The following is a 24,645-nucleotide window of genomic DNA, read 5'->3' on the forward strand; positions in this document are numbered from 1 at the left end:
CAACTCTCCAGGTGCTTTTGAATAAAAACCAAACGCACTTTGGGTGACATGTGGATTGCGTGCAGAAAGTTATGTAATTTCCATAGATGTTTCATGTTGTGTGCTAGAGAGTACATGAAGGGGGGACCGCCCCCTCCTTACACAAGCGATAATCTGATTGGTCTAATCGAGGGCCGTAAATGATTGACAGAACCCTCGGACCAATCAGCGGCCGTGCTTTGTCTTGCCCCTTGTTGGCAGCAGAGGCGACGTTCAGGGGAGCAGTTTGTCCAGGACTCGGGGAATCGTGCCGTTATGTCGACTAAACTGTCGGTTGTAACAGTTTGTACCACTCGTTAAACCCGGATTAAACCGTGGATGTTTCTTTTTTGTTTCATAACCGAGTCGGTAAAGGATCCGTTGACGGTTTGCGTGTGATTGTACTCCAGAAACGGTGAAGTTTAACGTTAAGAGGATTCGCCTGTGGATCCGTGCAGACTCGGTATGTATTAGCCTAACTCCTCATGCTAACGTTGCTAACACGTTAACGTTAAAAAAGTGCTAATTCAAGACGCTATGCTAACTTGTTCTGTCGCTGAATGTAGTTAAATGTACATTTAAGTTAGTTAGTAGAGTCGCGTTTGCTTTAATATGTCTTTTATTAACTTTTAAGCTATTTTAAAATGTCCTTAAACGACATACTTTACCATTTGCTCGGTAACTTCTACTAAACAATTCTCGTTACTGTAGTTTGTCATTACTTCCAGCGGGTAGCTAACTTAGCTAACTGTGTTTTTAATATTTAAACTTTATTGGAAATGTACCAAATACACAGGGTAATAATTATATTCATGCATACAGTGGTGGAAAGTAACTAAGTACAAGTACAGTACAATGTAGAGGTACTTTACTGTGCTTTACTTGAGTTATTTCTACTCCACTACATTTATTTGGTCACTTTAGTTACTTTACATATTGTTATTATTAACACAAAATATGACCAGTGATTTAAAATACATGTACTGTTATAGATGAAGCTACACAGTAGTATATAAAGTAAATAAAATGAGCCTTACCTTTATCAGCAGCAAGTGATATTTACCTTAATCTCTCAGTAATTACAATATAATAATAATACAATGTACTTAAACAGGCCATTCTGCATAAAGAGTACTTTTACTTTTTGCACTTAAAGTACATTTTGATGCTTATGCTTTTGTACTTTTACTTGAGTAACACTTTGAATGCAGGGTTTTTACTTGTAACAGGGTATTTCTACTACTTTTAGGCGACTTTAGTAAAAGCTCTTATTACTTCTTCAACCACTGATTGTTTAAATGGTACAAAGCATTTGACAAGTGGCACAACAGCATTGTAATCAAAGATAAACGTTGTGTTATACAGGAATGATTGATTGTTTATTTTGAATATGTAAACACAATTAAAACTGAAAACAAAAACAAGAAAATAATAATAAAAGAAAAATATTTTTACTGTTGCAGGCTGACAAAAAATAAAACACTCAAAATAATTTAAGCAAAAAATAATAATAATTAAATTCACATATTCAAAAAGAAGTGGAAAGATAATCCCACCCCTTCTCCATAGTTAGCAGTATTTAATTATTTATAGTACAGCCTATATAATAATTATAATTTATAATATATTAATCACCACTTTTCTTTACTTTATAACAAGATATAAATGAATGCCAGCGTATTAAAAATGGATTACAAAGGAAGTGCTTTAGTGATACATTTGAACAGAATTATAATTGCAATAGAAAGAAGAAATGAATAAATAAATAAAATCATTTTACTCACGAGGGGAAATACATTTGAGTTCCAGTTAAAACAGTGGGGAAGTGTTTTAGACTCGCTCGCTGTTGACCACTCCTCCACATCTTTGCAAACTTATACAACAAACATCTTGCAAACATGCATTTCCATAAATCCACAAGTTTGCAGCCAGCACGTCTCGTAACCATACCAACAGGTTGCTATTTAGTTTTATAATAACAATTACAGCATTGTGAATTTAGGCTGTCACGGATAATGCTAATGTGAGCAATCACATGTTGGCCTGACCCAGTGCGCTAGAAACTGTCAAAGCACCATTATTCTCTAATACGCTGCATTATTAAATGATTGACTGTTGATGTAGAGATAAATAATATGCAATGGGACCATACATTAAAGGATGAACATGTAAATATTTAATAAAGGCACTTAATGTTCCAGTGAAACGACTGAAATGTGAACTGCCAACAACTTGCCATGCGTCATAATCTAGTTGCAAAGGTGGTATTAAGTAGTTATATACTTTAAAAGAAGTGTATAAATGCTTAAAAAGGTTTTAAAATGTGTGCATGCTGTAAAAAAAACAGGGTTAAGTCAAGTTAAACAAATCTACAACGGCTTTCCTGCAGATCTGTCACTCAGAACTTGAAGATTTTTGGCACTTTTCTGTAAATTTTAGTGTTGTCTGAGCATTGAGTGCAAGTTATACTGTAATTGTCTTATGCAATGTGTTGCAAACGGCCTCCCCTCTCATCTTGCAGGTCTGGATAGCATTCTCAAGATCGCAGCTGCAGGCCATTTACTGATGGGTGCATACTGTGAGGCAACACACCAAAAGAACTGCAAATCCTTCAGAAGAGACAGGAACTGTGAAAGAATGAAGACAAGCTAGATAGTGTGGTCTTCTAAGAACTGCATAAGTGTTCCTGGAAGTAGACGCGCACACACACACACACCTATTTGAACTAGCAAATGTGTACCTGAACTAAACACACACTCAAAGAAAACCTGAAAAGTAACGCGTTTGGTTGAGTCTTTACCAGAACACCCCGATACAAAGAGGTTGAAAATGAGTGCTGAAGGATATCAGTACAGAGCGCTTTATGACTACAAGAAGGAGAGGGAGGAGGACATAAATCTGCATGTGGGGGATATACTGTTGGTAAGCAAAGGAGCTCTGGTGGCGCTCGGGTACACCGACGGGCTGGAACAGCGGCCCGATGAGATTGGCTGGCTGCCAGGCTTCAATGAAACCACTCAGGAGAAAGGGGACTTCCCCGGGACGTATGTCGAGTTCATCGGGAAGAAGTGGATCTCTCCCCCCACGCCCAAGCCGAGGCCCCTCAGACCCTTACCTGTCGCTCCAGGTGTCTTCAGGTCGGAGGCCGACTCCGACTCAGAGCAAGGTGAGTTTACCAACACCCCACAGAAGAACTACTGTACACAACAAGTGTTTTCATTAGGGATCAATCCCTTTGGTCTATAAAATGTACGCAATTATCTCGACGTTTTACTGTCATGCGCGAACCAGGAACTATTCCCTTTTGAGAAGCTGAAACCAGTGATGTTTTGCTATTGTTTGCATATCAAATGACTTCAACGATTATTAAAATGGTTGCAGTTGAATATTCTGTCGATCTAGAAACTGATAACAGAATAACCGTTGCAGCTATCATAACAAGAGTCCGGGTATGCTCGCAGCCGTGTATAGTGTGCTAACCTTGACAGCCCAGCTGATAGTAGCTGTCCTGACTAGTGAGGCTCCTTAAACGCTTGCCAATGATTTGCTTTGGCTGGTTTGTGCTTGTAAAAAAATCCATCCTTGTCTGCGTTTTCTAGCACGATACGAGAGAATTTCCTACACTAGTGAGGGGAGATTGTTCACCCATTCATTCCTCATGGACGGCGTTGATCTCTTGGACAAATTAAACAAATAAAAACTGTTAAAATGGATGCCAAATATACATTTTGGTATCTGTGAATATACCTGAGAGGCCCACCCAAGTAAAGTCTACGTGTGTATGTACACTGCTTTTATTGTTCTTCTCTGACGCCAATAAAAATTACAGGATGTGAACTCCATACTGCCATATATTTGAGAGTTATATCGTGTCAATATTCATCTGATATTGTGAATTCATATCGATTTTTCATGTTTTGGAGATCAGTTTGTAAACATCACCTGCTAACAAATGCTTTGGAGTGGAGCAACATGTAGTTTCTGACATTTAGAGAGAATTTAGATGACTCAAAAACAAAATATTACTCGTCAAGGCGACTTTAAAAACAGTTAACTATGGTCCCTTCAGTGTTTTTAGCGACATCTTGCTGCCTTGATCGGCGAACAGAATATCCCTTGTTGTCATGGAGACTGATTAGTTTTATCATGTGACTTAAGGATGGACTTCTGGTGGCGACTGGTTGTTCATGTGACTCCACGTTGATGGCTAATAAACTGTTGAATTAAAAAAAAAAACAACATAAACAACGCGCAGATTGGGATAGAGGTTAATAGTGTGTGAGAAAATGCTGATTTCGCAGAACAGTTGCCGTCTTTGACAACAAGTGGCTCTGCCCCTGAGCTGTACAGCTGCACTGGACGTGAACCAAGCTCACTCCCAGAGGACAATGCTGGCGCTTATCCAGGCTATAGTACAACGGAGCATATCGGGGAAGCCATATGTTACCAGTGGATATCATCTGTGCTTCTCTCCACAGAGCCACATCTAAAGGGACTATACTCCCTTATCGGCCTTGTGGAGAGAGATGATTAGATCACTATACGCTGGTGATTAAGGCAAATTGCTCTGAAAGTCAGTGGTGGTGGTGGTGGGGGGAGGGGGTTAGGCTAGCCTTATCAAAACTGAAAAACATTGCATTCCCACATCCTCAACACTGTCTTGTTTACTTGTTTTGCTTTGTTAGCTGGTCTTCAATATGTTTGAGGCAACTTTCATGGTAATGTTACGACTACGTTAGCAGCACAGGACTTCAGCTCGAGGACACAACTCTTCCTAAACACACATGGCCTCATTTTGACTCACTTATTTACAGTGCAAAATAAAAAAAACTTTTATTAGAAGCTGTTTTTTACAGATCTGACAAATTTCAAAAAGCCATTTTTGTGCTCAGAGATGTAATCCATCTTTTATTTGACTTAGAGAAAGATGGTGAACAAGTCAAAAGTTGCAGAGTTCGTTTAACGCAAGTACAAAAAAATTGCTAAAAGTGTTTTTCCAAGACATCTAGAAGCAATAAAAGTACTAAGCCCAACTGTAGTTATAGTTTGTAGTTATAGTTTTTCTTTGAGCGAGTGATGTCAAGTCAGATGCATTTAGCATGTTTTGTTCCAGTTCTGTGAATTTCAAGATGGTCGCATATAAAAAGGACCCTTTTAAAATCCAAATGAGTGTTACTGCTCAGGCCGCAACTATGAACTGCAATTAAAAACTTGCATCTATTTTTTTTTTAAGGCGCTGCGGCTTGCACCAGTGTGCGCTTAAGGCTTTGTGCTCACCTAAAGAGCGGCTGTCGCTGCCAAGTTTCTAGTTTCTGCCCGTTTGTGGTGCGATTGTGAAATTCTTTACTGTGGTTTTGCAGGGTGAGCGAGGAGCTGTATGAAGGGGGCATGTGTTGAATGGCTGTGTTGTGGTTGAGTGGCAGCGCCGAGCCTGGAGCGAGTGTGAATGTAGCACCGGGAGAAGAAAAGTCTCTGTGTGCTGGGCTTTGGGAGACACAGAGAAGGGGGGCCGGGGGGGCGGAGAAGGGGCCCTGAGGTTGCGGGTAAGGGAGAGAGAGAGGGCCCCTGTGCTTGCTAAAGGGTCCGTGCAAGGGATAGTGTGCAAAGGGATCAGGGCTGGAGCGGAGCTGGGGGCTTGACAGAGGGGCTGATGCAGGCGTGGGGTGCAAGGAACGGGGGAGGCATTGGGAGGGTCTCTGGCTCCGCATGCTCAAGGGGGCTTTGAAGAGGGGCTCTGCGATGGAGGCAGGGCTCTTGTTGCTCCCAGAGTGTTTGTGATTTATTGCCCACCACCAAGGGATTTCACTCCCTTCCTCCTACTCCTCAGCCTTTTTTCTGCCTCCCCCTCCTCTTTTTTTTTTTTTTAATGTTTTGATAGTTCCTACAGTCGCCTCTGGTCGGGGGGAAAAGAGGTGGAGAATGGAGGGGCCTCTCCTCTCTGAGCCACAGGGGTTTACATGAGTGCAGCAGATGTGGAGAGGGCGAGGGAGAAAGAGAAGAGGACAGGGCTGGGAAACTATTCCGCCTCATTCCAGCTCTCAGCCCTTTTTTTTTTTTTAAAAAACATTAAAGTGTTGCTCCTTTTCTGGGCCTCTCTGTTGAGAGAATATACAAGTATAATACGTGTTAGGGCCCGCCAAAAGAAAGGAACCGGGGGATTGAAACCCACAGAAAGAAGCCCCTCTTAAAGCTCTGTGATGCATATTTAGACGGCGGAGACGACGGCTCTAAGTGGTTAAATGCTCACTGTTTTGCGCATGTATAATTGTCCATCTTCCAACAGCCAGTCTTGCGTGAAACATTCTTCCAAATGTTCGAGATAAAAGTGTGAATAAGTGGTTGTTACTGTGCATGCTCTCACAGGGCTCCAGCCTGACATGCTCAGTCTTGTTAAAGGAAATATTTGATGGCATCAGGCTTTATCTCCCCCTCTGCGTCTGAGGCTTATCATCACGTTTTCAGTTTTCATGTAGCATTGCATAAAGAAAAGACATATTTTAAACCTTTCTGGCAGATAAGACTGTAGTGCATTCTTTTGTAGATTCTTTTATGTCACTTTTTCATCACTAGCAAATACAAAATGTGTATTTTATGGTCATTTGTGCAATAAACCAACTATATGGAACATTTGGGTTGAAGTAGTACTTGGACGTTATGAGAAGGGGCTCCTGGAAGGAAGAGAGCCGTCTTTACAGAGGAGAAAGTTGCAGTCGGAGTACTCTGCATAGCTGGAGTTTGAGATAATGTAGTTCTCCTTCTCTGGGCCTCTTTTGTACTCGGGCTGTCATGTGCTGTGCTGTACTGAACACTTTTTTTCTGACAGTGCTGTCGATGTTTCTCTGCTAAGACTTCACTTCTCTCTTTAATTAACCATTGAGCGACTTTAGTTCTGGTTTCAGATTGGTATACATGTCTCTTTTTGTCTCCCTAGAAAGGACAGTCGCATGTCACCGAAAGCCGTCAAAGTCAATGACATAAGGAACACAGCAGCGAAACAGTGTTTTTTAAATTATTAGCTTTTATTTGCTCCGATGTTCCTCTCTGGGGCTAAAGGCAGCCGGGGCCTGGAATGTGTTGGCACTACTCCGGTGGAGGGCTGCACACAGACTGCATGGTAGACTGATTTGTAGCTTTGTGATGAATCAGTATTGTGCTAAGTGCTGATTGCAGTAACTTGGTGCACAATGCAACTGGACAATAAATGGTTTGCACACTGAATAGGACCCCAGCGACGGCTGTTTTACACCGTCATTGTTATCAGTGTACATGCTGATGGCGTGAGGCTAATTTTTAGTAATTAGGGTTTATTCGACTTTTTGAATTTGCATGCTCAAGCTAGCTTTAAACTTTGTTGCTTATTATTAGCTTGGGATATTCCTGGCAGTAGTCGTGGCATTAACGTCCAAACTGGATTATATATATTTTATTTTTGGCTTGTCATAGTTTCCAACATTGGCCACAATGTGTTCATTAAATGTCACTTTTCGTTAGCCCTTATATAATATGAGGTGTTGCTTATTTTTCTGAGGTTGCCTCTCAGCGTTAGCAACTTTTCCAGCGCTAAAATGACTCCTCTTTCTCTTATGATCGCTTGTTTGCATTGAAGTTGGGGTTCTTGGTCTTGGGGAGTAATTAGGATACAAAAGGGGGAAACTGCATGCCGTTAAAGTAACAAGAAAAAAAGATGTAATAAGATTACCGATGCATTAAATAGAAATTATAGGGATTTAGGGATTATTATTATAACCATGCACATGCGCACACATTACAACACTCCACAAGTCTCACACTTCACAAGTCTCTGGTCTCCAGTGAAACCATCCTCACGGCTGCTAACGTTAGTAAGTTACTGGGTGGAAATGTCACCATTATTTTGTACCTAAAGCATAAAAGGGCAACAACATCCCAGTAAAGTTCAAGTTTTGCCCATATTTGGTATTGAGGAAGTCAAAAAGCAGCTACTTTAACATTGTGATACTCGGCTTATGTTACTGACTGCATGTTTAGGTAATTATTTTATTTGAATATATTTTAAAGTAACTCCAAACTATTAGTAAGTACATGCAGCTAACAATTATTTTCATTATCGATCAATTGTCTATCAAATGTCAGAAAACCGTTAAAATGTCCCGTCGAAATATTCCAGAAATCTCATGGTGTCCATCTTTAAATTGCTTGTTTTGTCCAAACCCTAAATATATGAAATTAACTTTAACATAAGACAAAAAATGAGCAAAATCTTCGCATTTTAGAAGCTCTTTTAAATTTTTTTTTACACATTTTTACTTGAAAATGACTGAGACATTAGTTGCACATTACTTGTCTGTTGATTGGCTAATTGAGGAATCAACTATTTGTTCAAGCTGAAAACAAAAATACAAACAAACATGGTTTAACATGTCGAAATAGACTTCGACCGCCTCATTAACAGGTTTAAAACGCAACTGACCAACCCTCAGCTAGTTCCTGTACGGTGTAAAACGGTGGGAAAAGATAGTGACACATCCTAAATACTGATATATTACTGTGACAGAGAAAGGAGAAGTAATGTTATTTCAGGCCTCAATATAATCAACACTCTCCTTTTATTCCTCTTCAGTGAGACTTGTGTGCATGAAAGCGTGCATAACCGTTTCATTACTGGATTGTGTGCAGAGACTGAAGTCTGAATGACAAATCTTCTTTACAAGAGTCGGGGCATGTCTGCGAGCAGGATTAAGACAGAGAGACTCCGAGAAGTGGTGCACTAAGAAAAGAGGTGAGATTAGAGAGAAGCACAAAGTCAAGGGGGACCAGAAAAGACATTTCAAATATGTCATTGTTGTTTTTTGACAGGGAGGGAGACGAGGTGGACTAGCTAGTGTTGCTAGGTACCGTATGTGTGTAAGCCTCGTGCTGGGGAGGCGCGGTGTTACGTAAGGCCTTTAACAAGATAGATAGCACCAGTTATATTTTCAACCAGGAACTTATTTACTTAGTTTTGCACTTAACTTCTCCTGCATCTGTGAATGTGCCGAGACTGCTACACCAAGGACAAAAGCAGCAGTTACAGCCTCTCAGCGCAGAACTCACATTGCAGTTACACATCTTTTGTAACAACAACAACAACAATAATAATAATAATAATATTAATAATAGCCAAAATAGTACAACTTGCTCACATCGGGCCAGACGATATGGCCAAAATCTTCTGTCCCAATATAGATGATTTCATACCTCCAGTAAGTAATGTTGTATCATGTTTTCTGGTTATTCTATAAATAAATAATCTATTGGAAATAACCACATGGTAAACACTATTTTTGATGTGTGAATGAAATACTTGACAAATGAAACGTACCGAGGGTTTACTCATTACGCTTGACTTTTGCATGCGTTCACACAAATACAGAGTAAGCGGATGGAGATGTTTCATGCATAATTGTGCATCACGATAGCTCGATATATGAGGTTTTTCCAGTTTTGTTTCTGCCTTTGTTTAGAAGACTCTAGAAATTAATTCACAGATATACGTCACTGTCACACTATCAATTTAGATTTACATCTCTTGAAATTGTTGCATCAGATTCACTGATATTGAAGGGAAGGGAAATATTGGCACACACTCTACTTCAAATCAAGTCTGACTTCTTTTTAACGTAGTAAATCAAAGCACCCCGTCATTTGTATCAGATAAACAATTAAAACCGTGGTATAATAAAGTGCCATGCCCCTCTCATTGCAATGTGAACTCCTCATTTGCAGTAAAATACTTTGGTGGTAGTTTGACTGCTTCAGACTTGACGAGGTGACAACATTTTCATTAAAATCAATCTACACCATGGCAAAAGCAAGGAAAATAACACTGAAATCCTTCATTCTGAGTGTGCCACACGTTTCTCAGTGTGCACTTATGGATCCAAGCTTATAGGAAAATACTTCTGCCATCACGTAGGTGTTAAAGTACTCATTACCTGGAATACTTGGCGGTGTGCAGCCTAATAAAACACTGATGAGCAGTTAATTGCGCATCAGGAAACTGTGGTTATTTGTGTAGGTGTTGTGATTCATTGATGCCTGCTCCTTATAGGGTTAATCGTCTGGCTGTAGCAACAGTCTCCTCATTGGCTGTTGCTTTGCTTTTGCACTGCATCTTCCAGCCTGCAGGAGGAGACAGTGCCTGTCTTTTTTTGTACTCGCTTCAGCTCAGAGCTGTATCACTCATTATCTAACTGTGTAGTACCAGCATGTTAAAGCATGTTAGAGATCTTCTTGGAAACGTGTTAATGAAAACTCAGCTTTTTTTCTCTGCTGCTGCAGGTCTGAATGATGCTTTTGTTTACCAGCCGCACCATTCGCCACCACTGCCATCCACTTTTATATCACATGTATTACATTTTCTATTATAATGCACCGATTGCTCAATAATGTGCAGTCACACGTGTCGCAGTGTGCATTTCCTGGGTGATTAGCTTTTACTGGCGTGTCTCAGCTAGACCTTTTTCAGACAAGGAGAAATGGTACAACCTGAAAATGCTGGTTACTTGAGTAGACCCTCTAAATTTATCCAAAGTGTGGGCTATCTTTAGTGTGTCGGTGGTGCCCCACGCCTGTCCTGCCCACAGTCTGCAGTTTGTTCGCTTCAGACATACCGTTTAGAGATTGCCCCCCCTACACACACACACACACACACACACACACACACACACCACAGTAGCAACAGTGGCAGCTGCATCGACTTCCTCAACCTGCGGTAACCGACTACTGGCTGGCTGGGGCCTTTTGGGATATCATGAGAAGGTCTGTCAAACATGCAGGCTTGTAGAGACACGTCCAAGGGGCCCATGTCTCCAAACTCTCCTTTTCTCAAGTTGCCACAAAAACCAACCTCCATTTAAAATTTGAAGTCTCATGATGCATTCAGCCCCCACGGCTGTTCTTAACATAGCGAGACAACTGTAATACATTGTGTTGTTACTGTAGAAGCAATACAAAGAGTATTGTTAAGTGTGTTTGTGGCATTAATTCTACTGACATTTCAAGTCATTTCAAGATTAATAATGAAAACGTGACCAAAAACTCCCTCTTGTCATCCAGGTTCATCTGGTTCCTTGTCAGTTGAATGCATTTGCACATTGGTTTGTGTCGTTTTATACTAAACACTACTAATGCAGGAGTTTCTGAATGTTGTGAGCCAGAGTTTCAGCTGAGGCTCCTGCAGAAAATGCACTAATCTCACGTTATATCATTGCACACGCTTGCTCGACAGCAGCAGAAAGCATGTAGTTATTGCCAGCACGGTTACCGTTGCTTAAATTAACTTTAGCATATGTTTCGCAATTATTTATGTGTGTGTATATGTACGTGTTTCCATGGTTACCGGCCCGGGCCAGAAGGGGCTTGTTGAACGCTTCATCTCGTGCCAAGGAATCCCAGAAATCATCACTGATGGCTCTAAACATTTCTGCCATGTTTCGCCTGCCACCTGATACATTTCCATCGGCGCTGAAACTATCACGTCGTTGACAGTACCAAGAAGCAACTCTATCTCCAAGGCGACCCGTGTCATTCAGAGGCCAGCCACAGATGGAGAAAATAAATAAATAAACCAGGTCTCTTTGTAATCTGGGTTAACGCTCAACTACTAGAGACACGCAGGGCAGATGACTTTAAACTTATTGTTGAATATGTTGCTCTTTGGTCCTAATAGATATTAACTTTCTTACAAAATGTTTAAAGTTGTCCGAAAGTATTGATACTTATCAATACCAGGTGTCTTAAAACGATACAATATCCACATTCGATAGTATGGAAAGTATCGCAGATCAAATGTTCAATCCCGGGCTGCACAGGTGAAACAACAATGGAGAAACTGTTTGTGTTCAGTGACTTTTTTGTGAACCAGCACTGTGTGCACGTCTTTAATTTTATAACATAGGTGTAAAAATCATCCTTTTTTTGCTTTCTAAGGAAAGAGGTACCGAGTATTGTTTATTTAAACTATTATAGAAGTTTAAAGTTCTGGTTTTGTGACAGCCTTGGTTTAAAACCTCCTGTAAAGACTTGAGTTTGTCACAAATATGATCTTTAATAAAACCAGCCTCTGGATATTGCAGTCGAGCAATTTTCATGGGCATCGTTTGGGTGGGTGCGTTTAATTTTAACCCCACAGGTTTTGAATTGAGTTTCCCAGAAAAAGGTTGGCTGTAGAATGGCAGGCGTGTTAGATATCTTGTCTGGGAGAAAGGTTACACTTCCAAGGTGTGCGATGGCAGCACTGCGTGTCTCGGTCTCTATTTAGGGAAACTCTGATGTTCCATCTCAGAGTTCACGGCTTCTCAGAAAAACCCCTCCCGCCCGGCAGTTCCAATAATGTCTTCCAGATGACCAGTTGTCCTACATGGCGTTTGTGTGTTCCTCGTGGTTAGAAGGACTTTGGTAATCCAGTTTCTTCACACGCAACATGCCAGCCCGTGCGCTGGGCCAAAGAGGATGTGGATTTGGATGAAGCGGTTCATTATTTGCCTGATTGAACACTCTGTGGTGGAAGAGGGAAGTTCCTCTGGTAATGACTTGCATGCGTGCATCAATGGGACCAGTAGATGTCCGATTCAACATTTTTTAATAATTTTTAAGGTAAGAAAAAAGTGGTTTTTACTAGAAAGGCTTCCATTCATAGTTTCTGAACATTTAGAAACTGCAGACTCAGTGATGAACAGTCAGGCCTTTCAGAAGAGTGCACTTTCAAAATACGCCTTTGCAAATCCAAATAAAATCCCTGCCAACCCCTTCATCCTTTCATGTCCACACCTGGGCGCAGACTTCTGAAGGAGAAATTAGGGGGGAAACTCAGAGCTGGCTTACCTCATATCACAGGGTATTTGCTTAGTTCCACCGAACCCTAACTCGAGCGCTCAGCACCTCCTGTTCTTGAATCACCCTGTTGTAAATCCTCACCTTTAGCTTTGCAAGGCGGCCTTTTTGGTCTCGTGCCTGCTTCCCTTTTGAAGTCCCGAGTGAGTGCGTAAGTCATGCACCTAATCAACCTTCTCTGGTTCAGATGAATTGCAGCCCTCGCCGCACTTAATGTCACACGAACATTCATCGCGTCTTTTTCGATGACGAGCGTTTAATTCGCGCGTGGGCCTCATTTATTTTCTAAACTGGGTACAAAATCAGCCCGAGTCATCATCATCGCTCGTAGCCAGAAAGAAACGGGTCAAGTGAAATCCACCGAGAGTCATTGTGTTTGCAGAACAGCCAGAAGGGTGAGACAGTAGATTCTTAGTCATGATTGTGTCGCCACTCAGACAAAGCACTGTTGATTTTAACACTGTGGAATTTATCTATGCTTTTTGCATGCTTGAGAAAAGAGAAGGGGACATTTCCTCTTGCTTTTCTATTTGGGAGCTGAAATTCTTTCATTATTTACAGTCACCCATCAAAGAAACGCTATAACGTAAACTATGAAAACCTTACAGCCTTGTATTAAACTAAGTAAAGCTGCAACGTACAGTAGAAAGAAAAACAGTTGGCAATGTTTTAATAATATTACTTAAAGGTTGAAAAGGAGAATGGGCAGAACACCGCCATCTTGTGTCTCAAGATCGTAGTCGCAACAACAAAATATAATTAAAAGCAGTCGCGTTGCCAGGTTGGCCAGACACAGTCCAGTAGCCTACAGGGGGCCGGAGTAAGTATTACAGAGGAGTTTGACTGACAGTTACCGTTAGCCGTTACCGTTAGCTGTTACAGCCAAGTAAACATGAAAGTTAGCTTACCAATCAAGGAGAAACGTTGCCATTTTGGCGTGCGCTTTAATGTTGTTGAACTCCTTTATCTCAGTCCAACGAGTGAATGCTTGGCCTATACTGATTCTGGTTTTGCTTGTCTCCGGTCATTTCCCCCGGTGCTAGACTACAGTAGCTGCTCTGAACAACAGACAACCCTGGCAACCAGCAATGCCCAACACTATTGGCTTGTACAATGTAAACTCCCAATGTAACATTTTTTAATTCAGACTGAATATATTTTTTATGAAAACGCGATACTTTCATTCTGTACCCCTCTAAACGCCCTGTGAGTGTATTTTTTTTTTTTAAATATAGCTTTAAATAAAGATTCAACCTTTTAATCATTTATGTCATTTTAAAGTAAATATATACCAAACATTGCATAGTTCCAGCTTCTCAACCTGTAATACTTTCTCCTTTTCTTTATCTCATGTGATAAAAAACTAGTATCTTTAGGGTTTGGAGGGTTGTAAATTGCTTAGTTTGGACATTTTATAGAAATAATGATTAATGGAGGTGAATCTGCAGCTGTTAAATGCACTACTCTTCAATGCATCAATTTAATTTATGTTAGATGGGGGGGGGGGGGGGCTGTTATGACTGCATTGTTTACATATGACTATATTCATCACGTGTTCAAAAAAGGACTCGAGATACAACTCTGACCCAAAGGAAGAATTAGTAGGAAGCAAACTTTACTCCCTAAAAATCCCCCTGGTTGACCATCTGTTGTGATCTCCTCCAGGCTTCTGTCTGCTGGACTTGACGGAGCAGTTTTCCCTCCCAGAGACCAGTCCACCCATGCTGGCCAGACTGGTGGAAGTTATTGAGCGCAAAGGTGAGCTTTTACCGAGGAAACTGTCAAGTCTCGGCATGCAACTGCACTTGAGTTGGGTTTTTTTTAACCAGTAAACGACGACTGTCTTTCTTTTAAAACCACCTTTGATTGTGCGTCTATGACCTGTTACACAGAACCACATAAACCAAGTTGCTCTGGTTTTCTCAGTGAATCCATGTAACGATTTGTGTTTCCCTGATGACTTGCAGGTCTGGATAACCCTACTTTATATCGAACATTTACCGCTGGTGGTGGACTTGAAGTCAGACAGTATTTTGAATGTGGTAAGTACCTGTTTTTTTTTTTTTCATCAGTCTATGTGAGGCCTGTACGTTTCCAAAAGTTGAGCGAGGAAGTCGCAAATAGAAACCCAAAAAAAATGACTGTAAGTGGAGATGACGAGTGTGAGGTGACTGAAAAAAGCCCTGCATGTGTGCATACACACTATGTCAAAAAGAACAGAAAGTACCACGGCTTCTGAAGGCTTTATTGCATCCGTGGTTGCGTCTACATAAGCACGACTTAGTTTTGCAAAATTGCCTGTAATTAAATATTTCACTGTGCACGAAGGAGTTTGTTTTTTAAGCGTGTTATTTGGTATTTTTAGATCCTCCCTCACCAGACCTGGATCAGGTGGAACTCCCCGTCCTGTGCGACGGTCTGCGCAGGTACCTGCAAGATCTACCCCAGCCCGTCATCCCCACCGCAATGCACACTTCGATGGTCCACACTGCCAAAGGTGAGAGCAGATGCAATACGCATTTCTTGACAGAACTGCTGACGTAATGTCCCCATCTGCTAACGAACATTCAGTACTTTGAACACAAAACCACAAGACCTCGTCAGTACCCTTTGGCCCCCATAGAAGACTTTTATATTTAGAGAGCATTTTTCTCTCCACCGTAACCATAAAGTATATAGTTAAGGTGTTGTGTCACTTTCTTCTTACTCTGTTTCTGTCTGTGTTGCTCTCTCTGTCGCGAGACACAGACACACTTCTCACATCACACAATGTTCTGTAGCGCTGCGTTCTCGTGCTATCACATGGCCAGAAACAGGATACCTGTGGTTAATAGGAACTAAAGCAGGCCTGAAAGTTTATCTCGAGCATCGCGAAGCAGCCAATCACCTGCCAGTGTACCTTACGCTCGCAGTCAACCGCACAAACTCTCTGTGGTTTCAACTGCACATGACGCTTTTCTTTCCACCTCTTCATTGTTTAAAGAAACATCTTTCGTTTCACGCTCCTCGTCAGCTCAGTTTGTCGTGTGTGTGTGTGTCTGGCTGACCTCCGCGGACGCTCTCATCTGTTTCAACAGAGGTGGCGAATCCTGAGGAATGTGCCACGCTGCTACGTCGCATCGCCAGCACCCCGAGCCTGCCTCCCCAATACTGGCTAACCCTCCACTGTCTGTTAAGGCATTTCTCCAGAGTGTGCCAAAACAGCTCCAAGAACCTGCTCAGTGCCAGAGCCCTGGGCGAGATCTTCAGCCCTGTGTTTTTCAGACAACAGGCCACCAGGTGGGTGTCAGAGCGGTCGGATCATGTTAAAGATAGACACTCAGGCAGCAGACAGACAAGTGTGCAGGCTCAGTCATGCAACGCCGAGAACACACATACCCTCACACATGCACGCTTGCAGACACTCACATTCAGGCTCACATATCTACACACTGTCGGAGCAAAGTCTGTCCGGCACTCGTGGGTTTTAGCTGCACACAGATATAGGTTGGAGCTTTTCTACTTACCAGCTGTGCTGCGCAATTAAAGTAGCTAAGCCTGAATTACCATCAGATTGAAACCAGCACAGAGCAGCTGTAAAAACCCGAGCCATGAAACACGAACTTTATCTAACTTGTCTTTTTTTTCTTTCTTTTAACCCCCTGCAGCTGTGAACCCAGCTTGGATGCTCACATCAAGATCATTGAGGTTCTGGTGACCAGTGAATGGAGTGAAAGTCAGGCAGCTCCAGGTAGTTAATCACACACAGTTTTTTTTTAACTGGCAAAATATTATTTCTTTAAGAGAGAAATGCAAGACTTGTTCTGCATTGCACTGCCACCATTTTGGTATGTCTTATTTATTATTGGATGCAGAGTGTGGTTGTATGTTCTGCAGAACATGAACTGAACACCCCCTCAGACCTGAACTATTAATAGCTCGAAGAAAGGTGTTGAGACTTCAGACTGCTGCAGTTGTAGAGGGTGTAGGGGTACACTCTGGAGGTAAAATCCTCACATTGTAGGGGAAAGTTTAGACTGCTTTTCCATGGGCTGCTCAGTGGATGCACATCAGTCCTGGTGATCTTTGTTGCAGAACAGTGAAAGTAGAAAAGTAAAGCTCTAGCTGCAGAGGAGCTTGCAACGTCGGATACAGAGTGCAACTTGGTGTGAAAGTGTACTTTTTTGTGTCTGTCTTGCTTTTGAATTTAGCTGAGAACTTTTTTTAAACTCAGTGTGATGAAGATGATTGCTGGTGACTTTTCTATTCAGCGCGTGGCCGTGTAGGTGTGAATACAGAAAATTGATCAAATCTCGTTTGACATTCTGGTTCCCTTCTCTGAACGGATCTTTGACACTCAAATGCAGAACTGCACAAAGTCCGTTTTCATTGCTGGTGCAGTGGTGGTCTGCCTAGGTGAAGCGTGTACGTGTGTGTGTGTGTGCGTGCGTGTGTGTGTGTGTGTCTGTTTTTACAGTGCTAGTTAAAAGCCCGGTCGTTGGCTCGCCCCAGAGGGCAGGACTGGCTGTGGCTGTTTAAACATTTTATTACCTGTTAGGTCTATTTATAATGTTCCTGTGCATGGGCCACTCTCAGCTGTCAGTAATTTGCACCTGCGGGAGCACTTTGGCACTGGGATGGATGGATGGATTGAAGGGCGGCCAGGCAAGGCGGGCAAGACACAAACCCTGAAACACTTTTTTTTTAGTTCTTTTAACACACACACACACACACACACACACACACACACACACACACACACACACACACACACACACACACACACACATATATATATAAGCGCACAGGACCCAGTTTAACACACAGCAAAGTTCAGACGCACCAAACTGGTTTCTGTCACCTGTCTCGTACAGATAAAAGGGTCAAAAGAAGAGAGCAGAATAGCCTACTTTGTAAACACACGTTCACATGTACATTCTGTACATGTGTTTCTGTGAATGACCCGTGTGTGTGTGTGTGTGTCTGTATGCCTCCTCCCAGTTACTGTGTGTCTATTTTAAGTAAGCGACAAAAGGCCCACTTAGATTTGGTTGGCTGGAAAGTCGGCCTGCTCCACAGAGCACTTCTTGTTAACTGAGGGCTGCTTCTACTTTCTAAGGCCACTCTCCCCTCCTCCCTCCCTCCCTCTCTCCCTCCCTCCTTCCCTTCCCTCCCCTCCGTCCTCCCTCCGCCTGGATCTCCACATGTCCTCCCTGCCTCAAAGTGCCCAGCTCAGCAAATATTTGAAACTTTGCAAGTTAATCATAAGACTGAACTCCCCCTGCCTCCTCGTTTACAAACAGAGAAAGAGGGAGGGAGAGAAGGGGAGAGAGAGGGAGAGAGAGAGAGGGAGTGACCAGAGAGACTGAGAGAGACACGCACACACACGCAGCTGGCACGGGTGGCTGCTTTCAGAACAGGCAGCACTGACACCAGAGCAGCTACTGCTAATCATTAACTATCTGCCTCCGTGCAAGCAGGCCTCAACCCAGAGAGAGAGAGAGAGCGAGAGAGAGAGAGAGAGAGAGAGAGAGACACTCAGCCCTTTACCACACTCTCAGCAGGAACTCAGAGTCAGTCAGCTAGACAGTCGCATGTTGCACCTGCCTCACGTCGCGCGGATTACCTGGATTTCATTAAGAGGCGCATAAAGCCGTTACCTGTTTAAGAATAAATCTCAGTCTCAGCCAGAAACTATGAAATGGAGCTTTACCGGAGGACTTGAAAGTAACTCTGTTGGATTTAATTTACCTTTCTGGAATAAAAGAGAAGCTACGAAGAAGAGAGTGTCGTATCACCAAAACATGCACAACTTGCAACGTAAGTTTGATGTCCTGCAACTGTTTGTTTTAAATGTCATACAAAAGTGGAGCAGTGTTTCGCTGCCTCAGGCTGTAACGAAAGAGGAGCCACATGGGAAGAATAGGACACAATTACGGCAACTTAAGAAAAGGCAAGAACAAGAATAATAGCTTTTTGTTGTCTTTAAGCCTCCAGTCATAGCTGTCTGCGGACAATTCTGCCTCAAGCTGCTGCTCATGAAGTACAGTATTGAACTATTCTCACAGACCGCATCTAAAACTCTGCATCGCTCTGAGGCGAGTTGATGATTCTCTAAGAGTCTGGATTTAAAATTCAAATGATCCCAACAGTGCAACAATGGAGAAGAGCAAGTTTACATTCAATTTAGAAAGTATTTGAACCCCGATAACTTTCGTCTACTAGATTTCTCTTACGACTCTTGAAGAAAGGGGAATTTAGGTCACACTGACATCAAACAATCTTTTTTTCAAACACACTGATTTGAAGTGAATGTGTTCATTGTAGTTACTTCTCAGGTCGAGCACGTAGAGACCCGACAACCGTTCCTCAGTTGAACCTAGCAGGACTGTGTTCCACTTTAATCTTTATACCTTTCCAAGAACTAGGTCTATTTTAATTTCACTTAGGAAATCAAGGGAGTTATCTCTGTCATGCCCGAGTGTCACGCTGTGGGATTACAGGCGTATTTCGGAGCTCTGGGTGCCGCTGACCGGGCCGAGCATTATAATTTAGCTGCGTACGTGCTGCTGCAGCAGAGCTGGCTTTGTCTGAGTGCCAGCAGTGGGCCGGACTAAACCCCCGCACGACACACGCAGATAGGAGGGGCTGGAGCAAACCTGCAGGAGAGCGAGCAGCCCAGCTCGACAGAGAGGGAGAGGATGACAGAGGAAAAGCATGGAAACAGGCAGCCGGTCCTTTTTTTCCCTCCCTGCTTGTGGAGAGATGCAGCACATTTGATTTTCAGATGGATGCACACTAGAGCGTAACGCTGGATGCTGCTGAGAGAGTTATGAGTTTTTTTTCCATTTAGCTGCAGTGTTGTAAAGAATTGAAGGAGGGAGTTGAAAGGTAATGGGCTTTCAGAATGACCTCATCACTCTCAGGAAAGGAAAGATGCAGGAGTGGTTGGTGACAGACCCCCCGTGTGATTGGCTGTGGTAAGTGATGTAACACGTTACTGAGCAGGCTGCCTTTAATGGCTTCCCAAATGGACATTTAGGTGTTCATGTAAAGTGGCGTTTTATCGTGCATTCGTGGAGGTATTTGTGCAAACTGTCTATTTGTAGAAATAGTGTCTATGCGGCTTTTGTCAGGTTTAGGACCGGATTGTCCACACGAGGGGGTTTAGGAATTAGAAATGTGTTGTAATCTGGAGAGGAAATGTGATCAGATTGGCAAGTGAACGTGCTGAGAATTGCAGCGGAAACCATGAGCCGTGGTTGAGCTGGGAGGCTGCGTTTTGCACGGATTGTGAAGCTTTGCCTTTTCCGCCGTGTCACAATTATAGCGGTCTGTGCTCCGCGGTCTCGCAGAGAGGAATCCTGCAAGGTCCGCTGTAGCAGAAAGGATGTTAACGCAGAGGGAGTGAACAAAGGCAGTGCAGATTTGTGGGTTAAAAATAGCCCCGCTACCTTAGCTCCTGCTGCGGCTAGCTCCACTGTGGAAACTATCAGCTTGTGAGCAGCCACCGCAGATCATGTAAGGTGTCTTCTTCTTTTTTAGACCCACAGCAGCGGTTGAAAATGTTCCATCACATGATTTATCGCGTGACAACCACCACAATGCAAATCCGACTCTTTGTGCAAGAAGAAAAGAAGGTTTAATAGTGATGAATACCTTAACAGAATGTGCTTATTTAATATTAAAGATAGATATTTCCCTGGGGGCAAAACCTCGGAGGTGGAATGTGGAAGCAGGGTATTTTTTATTAGTTTTCACAGTTTTATTAGAAAAAATGCTGCATCCAAGAAATCCATAAATCTGTTGTTGTAGCAGTATGTATGACGGGCACACCGCTGTATTCGCGGCCTGAAATATTTGTAGAAAACGACTTTTCTTGAATGAAATTCATTCTCCCTGACTCATGCTTCAGTTCCCCTCCCACTGCCTCGCTGTTACCACCTCTCTGCTGGAGAGGAGCAGCGGCGTTTTTTCATCCCTATTTAATCAATGGAGAGGGGAAAAAAAGACGAGTGAGAGAGTCACAGAGCGCGTGTGCTGAATTCAACGCACTGTATCTCATTTTGATATGTGCGGCTTTAAAGAAGAGCAAATAAATGTTTTCGACGCAGCTCAAAAGCCCCGTTAACAAACAGGAAATCAATTATTTCATTTAAGTCGAACATACAGGGTTTGTTTCAGTCCATTTGTTTACATTCTGTGTTCGCTTCTCCTGTTCCCCACAGCTCTACCTCCAAAGCCACCCAAGCCCACACCTGTGACTAACAACGGTATGAACAACAACATGGCGCTGCAGGACGCCGAATGGTACTGGGGAGACATCTCAAGGGAGGAGGTCAACGAGAAACTGAGGGACACCGCCGACGGTACGTTTTTGGTGCGAGACGCCTCTACGAAGATGCACGGCGACTACACGCTGACCCTGAGGTAAGATTGAGATCATTTCCTCTCAGCGATCATCTTTTCTTTATCTCCGACAGCTCGTTTAACAGGTTTCGTTGCCCTTTTTTCTTTTGTTCTGTCTACAGGAAAGGTGGCAACAACAAACTCATCAAGATATTCCACCGGGACGGGAAGTACGGCTTCTCGGACCCGCTGACCTTCAGCTCGGTCGTCGAGCTCATCAACCACTATCGCAACGAGTCGCTGGCCCAGTACAACCCCAAGCTAGACGTCAAGCTGCTGTATCCGGTCTCCAAACACCAGCAGGTAAGACGCCAGCGTCAAGTCCAAACTGGCAACACTTAAAGTGCTCACGTTCAGGCAATTTAACTGCAACTGCCTCGAATGTTTTTCTCAGGATCAGGTGGTGAAAGAAGACAACATCGAAGCGGTGGGGAGGAAGCTGTGCGAGTACCACCAGCAGTACCAGGAGAAGAACAAAGAGTACGACCGTCTGTACGAAGAATACACCAGAACATCACAAGTGAGTACCATTGTGGCGTCAAACCATCATCGAGAACTGCGCTGCGATATGTTTCCGCCGTACGCTTAACGCCGTGCCTCTGCTCTCAGGAAATCCAAATGAAAAGGACGGCCATCGAGGCTTTTAACGAAACCATAAAGATCTTCGAGGAGCAATGCCAAACACAAGAGCGCTACAGCAAGGAGTACATCGAGAAATTCAGGAGAGAAGGCAACGACAAGGAGATCCAGAGGTAAAACCTTACCCGCGTCACGTGAAATAGAAGCAACGGTAGAGGTGGAAGAAGTTTGGAATTTAACGCCACTGTTGCTTTTCAGGATTATGGGCAACTACGAGAAGTTAAAGTCCCGGATTAGTGAAATCGTGGACAGCAAGCGGCGACTGGAGGAAGACCTGAAGAAGCAGGCGGCCGACTACAGAGAGATCGACAAGAGGATGAACAGCATCAAGCCCGACCTCATCCAGCTCCGTAAGACCAGAGACCAGTATCTCATGTAAGTACAGCGACTCCCACCAGCTCCTGAAACGTTTAAAGCTTTCTCTCTGGAGGAAATCAAATAGGATCTGCCCTCGTTTCTAATCTCTCTCTCTCTCTCTCTCTCTCTCTCTCTCGTAAGGTGGTTGACCCAGAAGGGAGTCAGACAGAAGAAACTCAACGAGTGGCTCGGAATCAAGAACGAGAACACAGAAGAGTGAGCATCCATTTTGACTTTTAAACACGTTAACAAACACTCTTAAAAAAAACGCAACATCACAGCTCACATCTGCACGCTTTTGTGTTTCTTTCCAGTCAATATTCTATGGTGGACGACGACGAAGACCTTCCTCACCACGACGAGCGCTCCTGGAAGCTGGGCAACATTAACCGACTACAGGCGGAGGCTCTCCTCCAGGGCAAGAGAGACGGAACATTCCTGGTTCGGGACAGCAGCAAAGCGGGATGCTACGCCTGCAGCGTTGTGTACGTACCAGCATCAGTGTACTTTTGTCCGACAGCTCATAGGTTCACAAACAATAGTCAGGTGGTTCCTCCTGTTGACAGAGATCCCTCGCTAATGTGCTTTCAGTGTGAGCAAAAATACAATCTGACAGTCTTGGATGAGACATTTCTAAGTGGAAATCCCCCAAAGTTAGTCTTTTTGGTATAAAACACCTTTTTGTTACGATCCAACAGGAGAAAATTGTCTATTTTTAAGACGATATGGATTTTGAAGCCTCACATTTGCTCCATTTTTGCACTAAACAACTTCCTTACATGAAAAGTGATCTCTTAATGTCCAGTATGAACAGGAGGAACGATTAACAGCAAGCAGCAATCTGTTATAATTAACATCTTGGCACCTCTCTATGGTTCATGACTTGACGGTTTTAAAATAGCGATGGGTTGCGTCAATAAAAACAACAACAACAAGTGGTCCGTAAACAGTTTTATTGCCCGCAGCCACAGAACAGCTTGTGACCACTGTCCTCTTTTCTTTGCAGCGTGGAGGGCGAGGTGAAGCACTGCGTCATCAACAAGACCCCCTCAGGTTTCGGCTTCGCCGAGCCGTACAACCTGTACAGCTCACTGAAAGAACTCGTACTTCACTACCAGCACACGTCCTTGGTCCAGCACAATGACTCTCTGAATGTGACGCTAGCGTACCCGGTGTACACCCAGCAGAGACGGTAAGGACCCGGGTGTTTCCACATGGACACGGAGAAAAAAAACGAAAAAGGCCTCACGGGGGAAGGAAGTCGGAGATACACGTCCTCGGACTCCATGATTTTAAGAAGAGAGAGTGAAACGGAGGCTCTCGTTTTGCCGAACTCTTGACTTGAAAGCGGAGGAGGAAAAAAACGACACCTGAGACATTTCAGTGACTTTGCCCGACCGCGAACCCCGAGGCGAGTCTGAATGTAGATTTATTTCTCTTCTTTTGCTTTTTTTCGTGGGAGCACAGAATCGAGCGGAGAAAAAGACAAACTGCTGAACTCTCCCGCCGCGGAGGACATTTGAGGCCTTTTCCTAACGGTGCTTGTTCTTTTCTCAAAGCTTTACCAGCCGGGGAATGTCTGATCGCAACGGATAAACTCTTCAAAACGGAGCTGTACTCACCGGCCACAACCTTTATTTTTCCACTTTTTTTTCTTTCCCTTTCACGTCATCTCTGTGCGTGCGTGCGTGATTGTGTGTGTGTGTGTGTGTGTGTGTGTGTGTGTGTGTGTGTGTGTACTCTGCACAAGTGTTTCTGTGTACGTGACTGTAAAAGTGTGTGTGTGATTGTCCATGTGACCAAAACTCATAGAATCAGGAAAACTGTGGGGGGGTGGGGGAGGGGCGGGGGCTGTGTAACACATCTGCTTGTGTTAACTGTTGAGTAGCAGACCATGGATCAGCTGATAAATGTAGCAAAATGGCACTTTTTAAGGACAGTTTTAATTTTTTTTGTTGGGTTTTTTTTTTGGAAAAAGACTCCTATGGACTTTTCTGAGAAGAGCAGAGAGGACGAGACGTCTCAGCGAGCGTTCTGGCGCGGACGCAAACTCGATCTTTACTGTGGGCGGGTGAAACTATGAATGGACTTTAACTCTTTCATGTACATATATGTGAAAAAACGTGCAAAAGTCATGAATCAAAAGTGCACCATACCAAAAAGGATCTGTTCCCGTTTTTAGTTCTCTTCTGATCCGCTATGCAATTCTTCCTCCATTTATTTCTTCAGAATTGTGTTTTTACTCTGTGGCGACCCACGATATAAGCTTCGTTTTACCGCTTGAAAAGTATCTTTTCCCGTGTAAATATCCGCGAGGGTATCCTGTGTCGAAATGCAAAAGACACAGTCGGAAAAAAACAAAAAAAAAACGCTTCTGATTTTGAGATAAAA

General features: G+C 43.2%; 1 protein-coding gene across 2 annotated transcripts; it reads left to right on the plus strand.

Moving 5' to 3' along the window:
• The first annotated feature begins 281 nt into the window (after window positions 1–281).
• pik3r1 (phosphoinositide-3-kinase, regulatory subunit 1 (alpha)) lies at window positions 282–24,068 on the plus strand. Of its 2 annotated transcripts, XM_083930015.1 has the most exons (15): window positions 282–481; window positions 2,540–3,184; window positions 14,536–14,628; window positions 14,838–14,912; window positions 15,236–15,367; window positions 15,948–16,149; window positions 16,518–16,600; window positions 21,078–21,279; window positions 21,381–21,561; window positions 21,653–21,778; window positions 21,868–22,010; window positions 22,096–22,272; window positions 22,396–22,470; window positions 22,569–22,739; window positions 23,261–24,068. In XM_083930015.1, exons 2-15 carry the CDS (start codon window positions 2,848–2,850, stop codon window positions 23,448–23,450), a joined length of 2,187 nt encoding a protein of 728 aa, XP_083786141.1. In that variant the 5' UTR covers window positions 282–481; window positions 2,540–2,847; the 3' UTR covers window positions 23,451–24,068. The 2 variants fall into 2 exon arrangements, with proteins under 2 accessions (XP_083786141.1, XP_083786142.1); XM_083930016.1 differs by lacking the exons at window positions 282–481; window positions 2,540–3,184; window positions 14,536–14,628; ... (2 more) ...; window positions 15,948–16,149; window positions 16,518–16,600 and adding an exon at window positions 18,273–18,669.
• The last annotated feature ends 577 nt before the right edge of the window (window positions 24,069–24,645 follow it).

This window comes from Echiichthys vipera (assembly GCF_963691815.1).
Source record: "Echiichthys vipera genome assembly, chromosome: 16".
NCBI lineage: Eukaryota > Metazoa > Chordata > Actinopteri > Perciformes > Trachinidae > Echiichthys > Echiichthys vipera.